This window comes from Malaclemys terrapin, chromosome 7 (assembly GCF_027887155.1).
Source record: "Malaclemys terrapin pileata isolate rMalTer1 chromosome 7, rMalTer1.hap1, whole genome shotgun sequence".
NCBI classification, from domain to species: Eukaryota; Metazoa; Chordata; order Testudines; family Emydidae; genus Malaclemys; species Malaclemys terrapin.
This window is the reverse complement of record NC_071511.1, coordinates 116,534,315-116,545,379: the sequence shown is the minus strand read 5'-3', so window position 1 is coordinate 116,545,379 and position 11,065 is coordinate 116,534,315. Positions and strand designations below refer to the sequence as shown.

General features: G+C 40.7%; 1 protein-coding gene across 1 annotated transcript in view; it reads left to right on the top strand.

Annotated features, from left to right (window-relative positions):
- The first annotated feature begins 150 nt into the window (after positions 1 to 150).
- Positions 151 to 11,065, top strand: part of NHLRC2 (NHL repeat containing 2) — a 62,388-nt gene continuing 51,473 nt past the window's right edge. The window contains exons 1-2 of the mRNA XM_054033544.1: positions 151 to 434; positions 6,243 to 6,395. Of these exons, the coding sequence (XP_053889519.1) occupies positions 269 to 434; positions 6,243 to 6,395 (319 nt within the window). The 5' untranslated portion in view covers positions 151 to 268. The remainder of the gene's footprint in view (positions 435 to 6,242; positions 6,396 to 11,065) is intronic.

Genomic DNA, 11,065 nt, shown 5'->3' with positions numbered 1-11,065 from the left:
ACCCTCTGTTGCTTGTTTGACGAATATGCTATTGGGAATATGAAGGGTGTTTTTAATCTTTTCAAAAATTCAACATTTGTTTTGCTTTAAAAATATATGAACTTTTTATTATTTTAAATTAATGATTTTTTTAAAGAAAAATCCCCCGTTTGTTGTTGTTCCGATCGTCCGAAGTAATGGAAGGTGTGGGTGTCGAATATGCTGAGAGAAAAAGGCAGGTTAGTAAACAGTGTCTATTCCTCGAGAGCCGGCCAGGCAGGGAGACAACATGGCGGCGGGCGGCGGCCTCCCTGGGCTCCTGCCTGCCCAGACCCAGCTGGAGTATGCCCTGCTGGACGCCCTCACCCCTCAGGAGAAGGACAACCTGGTCTACCAGTACCTGAGGAAGGTGGACAGCTGGGAGCAGGACCTCAAGGTCCCCGACTTTGGAGGAGGTGGGTGAGAGGCGAGGGCTGGGCCCTTCCCCGGGCCGGGGGCTGGTGCCACGGAGAAGCCGCTGCCATCGGACTGCGAGGCGGTGGGGTGGCACCCTACTATAGCGCGACACCGCCATGCAGCTCTGGGGTGTTGTCACCTCCCTTCCCCCCAAATTGCCTCTGGCACTTGCCACCACGGCCCTAGGAATCGCACCCAGAGAGTTGGGCTGGTGTAAGAAGATCAGTTGCCATGATTCATTCTCTGGGTGATAAGAAGCCCTGAGTTCTAACCCCACTCCTTTCTGTATTCTCCAGGAGGCGGGTGGTATGGGAGCGTGAGTGGCACAGGACTGGATGACAGGAAACTCTGAGTATTCATCCCTCTTCTCTCCGTCTAGTTATCTGTCTTTTTTTCCTGATCATCAGCAGTTTTGCTTAATGTTGTGGCCTCCACTTTCCTAGCTGTAGAATAAAGACAAGTCTCCAAGAATAAAAAGTTAAGCAAACACCATGGCACTGCCTTGAGATAAAAATGCACCAGCCTTCAGTGTTGCCATCTCTCGCAATTTTATTGTCAGTATTTCAATGTTTGGTGTTTTTCTTTAAGCCTTAGCTGCTGGAATCAGGTTATTAATTGAGAATCTTAGATTTTTGTTAAAAAAGTATGAAAATTTTCACCCTCATGGTTGCAAGAAATGTGACTCAAAGGCTCCAGTCAAAAGGTAAATAAACAGAACACCATTAAAAATTATTTTTAGCCACTCATGATTTTGGAGGGGAGGGGTCTTCCCCATTATTTTTAATGCTGGGGGTTGGTTAGTAGTACTGTTATCTGGTGCATTATGTGTCTACACCTCCCTGTGTGTTTACGGTGTCCTTGACTTAATAGCAGTCAAGAAATAGTAGGGTAGGTAGTATAATTATCCTCACATTTAAGTGGGAACAGAACCCAGGAGGCTGGGTGTAAAATCCCTTGTTCTAATCACTTGTCCTAACTTCTTTATTAATTCAAATAAATGTTTACCTTTTTTTGACACTTGTGTATCTTTAGAGACAAAGTGTAAAAAAAACAGTGGAATTAAAATGTTTTTAGTGAGATTCATGTCTTTGAAGTTTAAATCTTCAGTATCAATAAAATAGTAAGTGTTAAATACTGTAGCAAGAAAGACACTTATCTGTTATATTGTTTTTCTCCAGGATCCCCTCTGATCTTCTCCCTAAATGCCCCATTTTGTGTTAGTTGCCATCCCAGTCAAAAAGGAAGCAGCTCCAAGTTTTCAAACTGTGGTGAAACATATTAAAAATTGTAGCCTTGGTTGTTTGCAAGACAGCAGATCTTAAAACATCTCTTCAAATCTTTACTTGTTCATTTGTTTGTAACAAGTACTAATAACTGGGTAAAATATCATTAGAGCCCTGATAATCAGACTGAGGCTTGTGAACCACAAGTGACTATTTAATGTGTCTCCAGTGGCTCTTTGCAGCACATAATATTAAAACACTGTGTGATTTAATTATTAACCAGTCTGAGTTATTAACCAGTCAGGATGCTTTTACTATGTTTATTAACCAATTGTAGCTGATAAAATAATAATACTTGGCCAGTCATTTTGCTATGAGAATAATATATAAAAACTAAATATTTTCCCTATTATACTGTTTAAATATTACTATATAGTAAATGAAACAATGAATTCACAGTACTGTGGCTCTTTTGAGTAACGTTGATTGCTAATTTGGCTCCTGAACCACTGCATTAGAGTTTTCATCATTATGGAAGGATCAGCAAGTAGATCTTATACGTGGGCTAGTAATTTTTCAGATGCTTTTGCAAAACTGCCTATGCTGGTCCCTAAATATCCTTTGGCTGACTTAAGATAATATTAAAAGCGAGATAATAGTATTGTTCGCTAACCAGGAAACTGTTGGAGCTTCTGTGACTTTTATTATTTTGAATAGAAAACATAAGAATGGCATTACTGGGTCAGACCAAGGGTCCATCTAGCCCAGTATCCTGTCTTCTGCCAGTGGCCAATGCCAGATGTTTCAGGGGGAATGAACAGAACAGGACAATTATCGAGTGATCCATCCCCTGCCATCCAGTCCCAGCATCTGGCAGTCAGAGGCTTAGCCATCTTGGCTAATAGCCATTGATTGACCTACCCCCATGAATTTACCAAATTATACTTTTGGCATTCACAATATCTCCCGGCAAAGAGTTCCACTGATTGACTGGGATTTGTATGAAGTACTTCCTTTTGTTTATTTTAAACCTGCTCCCTATTGAACTAGGGTTCACCCAATGAAATTTTGTATTACATGAAGGGATAAATAACACTTTCTCCACACCATTCATGATTTTATAGGCTTTTGTCCTATCCCATCTTAGTCATCTCTTTTCCAAGCTGAACAGTACTAGTCTTTTTAATCTTTCTTCACGTGGAAGCTGATCCATGCCCCGATTTTTTTTTTAACCCTTCTCTGTACCTTTTCCAATTCTAATATATTTTTTGAGATGGAACAACCAGTATTGGACCCCGTATTCAAGGTGTGGGCATACCATGGATTTATATATTTACTGTCTTATTTTCTATCCCTTTCCTAATTTTCTATAATAGATTTAAGGACTGCTTCAGGTTTTTTCCCAAATCCTAAAGGCTGATGTCATATTCGTGCCCTAATATTCTATTTACAGTATTTAAATGAAAACCCCTTCATGCCTATCCATCTAATACCAAACTAAAGCAACATTCTTTACTTTGATCTTCAAGATACCACTATTGTCAATGGGAACTCTCATGTACTGAGAGCAAATGTCAAGCCATCTTTTGTTCACCTTTGAGAGGAGACTTTTGTCCTGTATAATTTAAGCTCCAATTTTAGGTTGGTTTTTCCCCTCCCTCCCGTTTCCACGTTTTTCCTCTGTTGTATGTGTTGAGACAGTTTGACAGATTATCCCCAGCCTTTCCCAGATCTTAGATTGGGAACTGGGCTACTTTAAAAGAAAATAAGAATTAAGAAGTTTATTAGCAGTTTCATTATTTATGAAAAGACCTGTCTGTTTTCGTCTCCAGTATATCTGATACCATACCCATATTTTGTCCTTGTTGATCACTGTGACCACCTCATTGAATCCTTCCTGAGCTTCCCCTGTTACATTGCATCAAGTTCTTGTTCTCAATTTAAAGACCGTTCACAACTCTTCCTCTTCCTACTTGTCCTCTTTGATCTTTTTTTATATTGCTTACACCCCACTTACCGAGTCAGAGATAACAGCCTCACATGCTGGAGTGTCAGGTTCTCACAGGTATGCCTCTGTACCTTTTTCCATGCTGCCTTTTATGCATCAGAGCTTAAATACTGCAAGAGGGTTCACCTACACGGAGCCACACTGACTCAGTGGGGTTTTCTGTGATTAGAGGGGTCCACCCGTATAGTAGGGTTGCCAACTTTTGAATTGCACAAAACCAAACACCCTTGCCCCGCACCCCACTCACTCTAACCCCCCTCCCTCCATCGCTCACTCTTTCCCACCCTCACTTACTTTCACTGGGCTGGGGCATGGGATTGGGTTGCGGGAGGGGGTGAGGGCTCCAGCTGGGGGTGCAGGCTCTGGGATGGGGCCAGAAATGAGGGGTTCAGGGTGTAGGAGGGGTTTGTGGGCTGGAGGTTAAGGTGCGGGATGGGATACAGGCTCTGGGAGGGAGTTTGGGTGTGGGAGGGGGTTTCGATCTGGGGCAGGGGGTTGGGGTGTGGGGTCTGGGAGGGAGTTTGGCTGTGGGATGGAGCTCAGGGCTGGGGCAGGGTGTTGGGGTATGTGTGTGGGGGGGTGGGCTCAAGGGTGGGTTCTGACCTGGGGCAGATGGTTGAGGTGTGGGTGTGGGGTCTAGGAGGGAGTTTGGGTGCGGGAGGGGGTTTAGGGTTGAGGCATGGGGTTGGGGTGCGGGGGGGGTGTTTGGGGTGCGGGCTCAAGGAGGGGGTTCCAATCTGGGGTATGGGGTTGGGGTGCAGGAGAGGATTCAGGGTGTGGACTCCGGCTGGGCAGCACTTACCTTAGGTGGCTTCCAGTTGGTGACGCAGCAGGGCTAAGGCAGGCTCCCTGCCTGCCCTGGCTCTGTGCCGCTACTGGAAGCGGCTGGCATGTCCAGCCCCTAGGCGGAGGCGCGCTGCCTGCCCCTGCAGCTCCCATTGACCGCGGTTTCTGCCCAATGGGAGCTGCAGAGCTGGCGCTGGGGGCGGGGACAGCACTTCTCAGATCATACTTGCGCCTAGGGCCCGGAGGGACATGCCAGCTGCTTCCAGGGAGCCACTCAGAGCTGGTCAGGGAGCCTGCCTTATCTCCGCTGCGCCGTCGACAGGACTTTTAATGGCCCTGAGCCACCAGGGTCCCCTTTCGACCAGCACCGGACGCCTGGCAACCTTACCATATGGAGCAGTTTGCAGAGTTGAGGCCTAAATGTATAAAATTGAAAAAGGAGCATTGGATAGGTTAAAATGAAATTATCCATCCTGGGAGTGCATTTGATTTGTGACTAATGAGGCAATATGAGCTGCTAGCTAGATTTAGGATTCTTGGATTCCATTCTCAGTTCTGCCACTTATGTGCAAGCTCACTTTGGGCTAGTTGCTCATAGGTAAATCCTGCTCCCCTGTGCTTTTTGTCAGGGCCTGAAAAGCAGCACAAATAAATAGCAAATGTTTTCTATTTCCTGCATATTTGTATCCAGTTCATGAAAGATACTTTAACTCCAGTGAGAAAGGGAGAAATGCCATAAAGTATAAATTTTATTCTGTTGTGGGTTTTTTAATAATTGATGGTCTAGTAGTGTAAATAGACTATTCTTAACTTATGTGAAAAAGTGCCATTAATGTTACCAGTGCTGTAAATATGTAGCTAAGCCCCAGTCCTTCTCTTAGTGAAGTAAAAGACGTAACTCCTATTGACTTCAATAGCAAGATTGTCCTCGGGCCTATGGGCTGAGGAGAGTCTAGTCTGTTGAAACAGTCATAAAATGGAATTTTCAGAAGTGCCTAAGTGGCTTGGGAACACAAGTCTCATTCAAAAATATAATAGAATTTATTTTCCTAAATCACTTAAGCTCTTTTGAAAATCCCACCCATATATTGATCTTTGGTATTTTCAGAAGAAGTTTTTTCTACTGTTTAAAGTATATGATTGTGAGATAGGATTTCTATTCCTAGCTTTGTTACTGACTTCCCATCTGACATTGGGAAGTCACTTTTTATTGGAATAGTAGTTCTTTTATTATTGGAAATGAGTATGCAAACAGGTATTTATAGCTGTCATTTAATTTTGTTACAGTTAATTTAAAAGGGAACAAAAACAGAAACATAGCACAGGTTATTGAAATGTTCTTTCAGTACGAGATTTTACATCTTTATAAGACATTAAGTACCTTGCTGAACTTTGTTTTTAATTTACTAACATCAATTATTTATAAATATCTGTTCGTTGCATTGATGTAAATACAGATATGTTATCTATATGACTTTCTCATGAGGTTGAGTTTTGCAGATCATATTTTCTGAACAGAACAAATGTTTCTAAGGTTTATCTGTGAATTAGCATTAACCTAAGTTAGATTTCTAACTGTACACTGTTCTAATGTTCCTTTTAAATAATTAATTATAAAGAATTACAGGTCATGACAACACGTTTACCATCTGTAAGATTTTTGGCTTGCCTTCCTGTTTGCATAGAAAGTTATGTTTTAAATTTTAGTGAAGTATACCAAGAATGTTGAACACTGTCATCTGTTCTTTCATTCTTTAATTAATTGAGTACCTCTGTTTTCTAAATTCCAGATTTAGAGTGGCTGAACACTGAAGGTCCCATTTCTCTGTACCAAGACCTTTGTGGAAAAGTGGTGGTTTTGGATTTCTTCACCTACTGCTGCATCAACTGCATACACCTGCTGCCTGACCTCCATGCGTTAGAGCACAAATACTGTGATAAAGGTATCAGCGCTTTAGTTTGCTTGGAATAAAATTTCCTGGCAGTGTCACAGATGGAGTAGCTGAGTCACTTCGTTGCTGGTTACTAAACACTTGGCAAGACTTCAGTGATGTCTAAAAGTACCTTCTAATCTATGGTAGCCTAAAAAAAGGAGGACTGTATGTAATCCCACAACACTTCTAAAAGGGGTTAAATTTGGCAGTTGTTGCATCTGTATATTTAGAAAAGCAATATTAATACATAAAAGTCCAAGTCTGTTACTCTCATAAATAGGGCTGTTTGTAGAATAAGGTACTTCTCAATCTGAGTAAGGGTGCAAGAATTGGGCCCTGAATTTCTAGACATATGTGATCTACTGAATAAGGGTGCAAGAATTGGGCCCTGAATTTCTAGACATATGTGATCTACTGAATAAGGGTGCAAGAATTGGGCCCTGAATTTCTAGACATATGTGATCTACTGAATAAGGGTGCAAGAATTGGGCCCTGAATTTCTAGACATATGTGATCTGCTGAATTTGCTTTCAAGGCTTGATAGGTTAAAAAAAATAAATCTGATTTTAAGTAGGTGAGGTTCCCTACCTGCTCTGATCAGAGTATACGTATGTTGTGTATGATCTACACTTACACCTTTCCTGGGGTTTGGTTTTATTAGTAACTGCAATAACAACAAAACAGAAACCTGAGCTAAAGTTTTCCCCCAAGTTTGGCTGTTCCTATGGTTTTTCCTGCAGGACCGGCTCATCTCCACTCCTACTCCTCTTTGATCCAGAGACGCATTTCAACTTTTCCTCCTTAAATTCTGGTTGGCGATAAAGTCTGCCTATCTTTCTTGACTAGGGTAGACGGGTAATATCTTATCTTTTATTGGGCCAACTTCTGTTTGGTGGGAGAGACAAGCTTTCAAGCTACATAGATGGGTAGTAATTGCCCTCCATCTTTATGCAAAATTCTGATCTTCTGACATCAGGATGAGTCAGAAGAGAATTGCATTCTTATGCAAGGTCCTAAGTACTTCTAACCTGTGGTGGACACTTTATGACGTATTGGAAAGGTATTTTCTTCTGATGAGATGAGAAGGATTGAAACTAATTTCGTTCTTCAACTCTTTGTAACAAACTATGATAATTTATTATGTTTAACCCTCCCATGCACCTCTCTTATTAGTTATCTTGTTGATATTTAACTTTATTGCATTGTTCACTTCAGTTAGAGTACTAAAACTTAGCTAGTTTTGCATAAAGTACTGTTATTTATATACTGTAATAAACACAGCCCTTTTAAAAAGACTTAAAAAGCAAAGTTCCCTTCCCTGAAGAGTTTATAGCTTATTTTGGAGAAATACAATACTTGGTACAGTGGTTAAGATGCAAGAAATTGTGGAGAAGTTGCCAGTGAGGAAATACTGTAACCGCAATTTGTGAGAGAAGCAAACTTTAGGTGGGACAGGGGAAGTGATTGATACATAGAAAATGGGCTGTTCATGAGTGGCAGGAAAGGTTTAAGCAAAAAGTGCTGTGTAAGGTGGCACTGGTATTTCTGTGAATAGTATATCTTTTTTCTTCTTTTATCTATATGGCATTGACTCTTCGAGTTCCACTCCATTCCAGTCTGTCTTGAAGCAGTTCCTTGGAAACTCTGCAGCTAATCAAATGGTTTTGAATGAAATCCATCCATCCATCTAGATTTGTGTCTTCCAACTCTTCTGTTACCCTCCACTCCTAAGTTGAACACCCTGTTTCCTATATATTCTTCTGATCTTCTTTTCACATGCCTAAAACATCTAAGCTTTTCTATAACTGATACCACCTTCACACTTCCCCTAATCATTCTGAATGTGATTCATCCTTGTAACTCCAAGCATCCATCATTTCCACTGTATTCAAGATCTGCTCCTGTCTCTTCCTCAGGGCATTCAGAGCCATTCAGAAGTGCAGGCCTAATTAGAGTCTTGTAGACTGACTTTTCAATTGATAGGCATTCTTTATTGCAGATCACTTCTCTCCATTTAGTCCAGACCTTTCCTATTCTGCTTATTATAAGTTCGTTGTTGAGTTCACCATTATCCTGTACTCTTGAAGCTAGGTACTTGTACTGCTGTACCTTTGTTAGTGCCTGACCTCCCCAGACGTAGTCTCATTGTCTTCTTGCAAGGTATCATGGGATCAACAGACCATATATTCTCTTTCATTTCTGCTGATTTTCATGCCGTTTCTTTCAAGAGTGCCCTTTTGAATTCTTTCAGTCTTCCACTTCCTCTTTGCTCTCCTCTATGAGCACTACATCATCTGCAAAAAGCATGCACCATCATCTGCAAAAAGCACGCTCTCTGAATGTTTTCTGTAAGTGCATCAGGCACCAATGTGAATAAAAAAGGGCTTAAGTACCGAGTCTTGATGTTCCCTGACTCTTATCAGAAACTGTTTACTTTGTCTTCTCGCTGTGGTAACAGCACCCTCAGACATGTTCTGGAAGAGTCTGATACAGCCTTCATGTATCTGTTTCATTCTCATGCATCCCTGGGATGACTTTTCTCTCAGAACGTGGTCCTAAGCCTTTTCAAGATCAATGAATGCATGGGCAGGGTTTTCCTCTTCTCTTCATATTTTTCCACAAGTAGTCTTATTGCAAAGATAGTATCCAGTGTTGACTTGCCTGACATGAGGCAAATCTGATTGTCCTGACCTCCAGTTCTCTTTGAAGTCTATTATCAATAACTTTTTCCCAGAACTTCATCATGTGGCTCGTGAGTTTAATGCCGCAGTAGTTACCACGGTCTTGTATGTAGCCTTTTCTCTTAAATATTGGTAGTAATTTTGTATTTTTGTTCAGGCATCTTCTCAGTCCCCATGATGCTATGAAACAGTTGTGTCAGTATGTTCAGACCTACTTGCCCCAAGCACTTGTGTACTTCTGCTGGTATGTTATTGGGGCTGAGAGCTCTCATGTTTCATATTGCTCAATGCCTCTGCAACTCCTATGACTTGTGCCTCCAGATCCTGTCTTGATTTAGTCATTTGGCATGCTTCTCTTAGATTCTCTTCATTCATAATCGGTTCAAAGTTATTTCTCTACTGTTCATTAATCTGTTTCTCATTGATCAACATATTGCCACTTTCATCTTTAGTGACTTTGATCTCACTGATGCCTTCAGTTCTCTTATTGCAGGTCTTTGGCACCCTGCTTATTTTTCTAAAGCCTCCTTCATATCAAGATGGCTATATATGCCTTCCATGGCTTTAGGCTTAGTGGCTACCACGTCTTTCTTTGTTGTCTTTTTGGATATTTTACACTGCTGAAAATCCTGGTGTTGGAGCCTCATTTGTCAAAGTTTAAAACACTTTTTATTTTCTGTCACAGCCTCTTGAACTTCTCATTCCCTCACTGGGGAAAAAAGGCTTTTCCTTTTGTATCACAAATAGGCTCTTTGCTTGTCCTTAAATTTTGCTTGCAATATGATTCCACCATTGATTCTGTTTGTTAAAATTATATATTTAATATTTTAAATTCATGGCTTTATATTAGCATACTAGGGTCCTTAGCACTCAGCTGAATGCCAAGTTGGGGAATTTTTCTGTTTTTTTTTTTTTTTTTTTTTCTGATTATAATAACTTTCCTAGCACTGTGCCTATTACTGTGAATGTAGGTGCTACTACAAGATAAACAATAATACAGTAATCAAGGTGAGAGATTTCTTAAGTCAGAGAACAAGGGTTTTAGTAGTGGTGTAACAGTGAAGGAAGGTGTGTGTGTTGATATTAAACAGGAAAGGGACTCAAGACTTAGCGATCATTTGGATAAGGAGAAAAGGACCAAGAGAAACATCAGAGTTTGTGAACCTGGGGAGATGAAGGTTAAGAAGAATAAGGCTGGAGAAAGAAGAAAAATAAAATAGGTTAGTATTCCAACATATATAAAATATTCAACGACATAAAAAAAATGCAGTAAAAAGTCTGAAGAAAGCTTGATTTTAAAATAGAAGTTTTGTAACAGACATTTTGTTTTTCAAATCTATATACTTTTAGGCTTTAAAAGCGTATATAACTTAAAGTTCAGGAGGTTTTAAAGTCCATTTGTGTCCCTACAGCCAGCTAGCCACCCACCCACTCTCAACTACTGCCCTCCTAGCTCTTAAATGGTGGGTACAACTCCTTTCACGCTTTACCTTCTAGTGGAAAACCTGAGTCAGGAGTTGGATATGATCTCATTTTAGCTTTCTCTTCTAGTAAATAAAACTTTAACGATGCACACCTGCAAGTGTTGCTCTTTTGAACTTAGGAAGCAGGTGTGTGCTTCACAAAGAAGAAAAAAAAAATTTTTTTAAAGGCCTTCTTTGGCCATACTGTTCTTCTTTCAGTAACCTTTCACCAGAAACCTGGGATATTTTTTTAAGTTAAACTGTTTCAGTATGTTCCTAAAATAATCTAAAGATTGACTGCAGGCTAAACAAATCGTTGAATGCAATGATTGGGCCTTTGGGGATTAAGGAATTGGGGAATGGGTCTGAAATAGGAGTTCAGGAAGAGCTCTAGACAACTTCAAAAAGTCAGAGTTGGACACAAAAAGATTTTTAAAAACAATGAAAAGATTTGATGCAGGGTACAGTGTGTTTCTACTTCTTTTCTCCTAAACTCGTTTTAAACATTCCCCCTGAAAAGATATGTCCAGTAAAA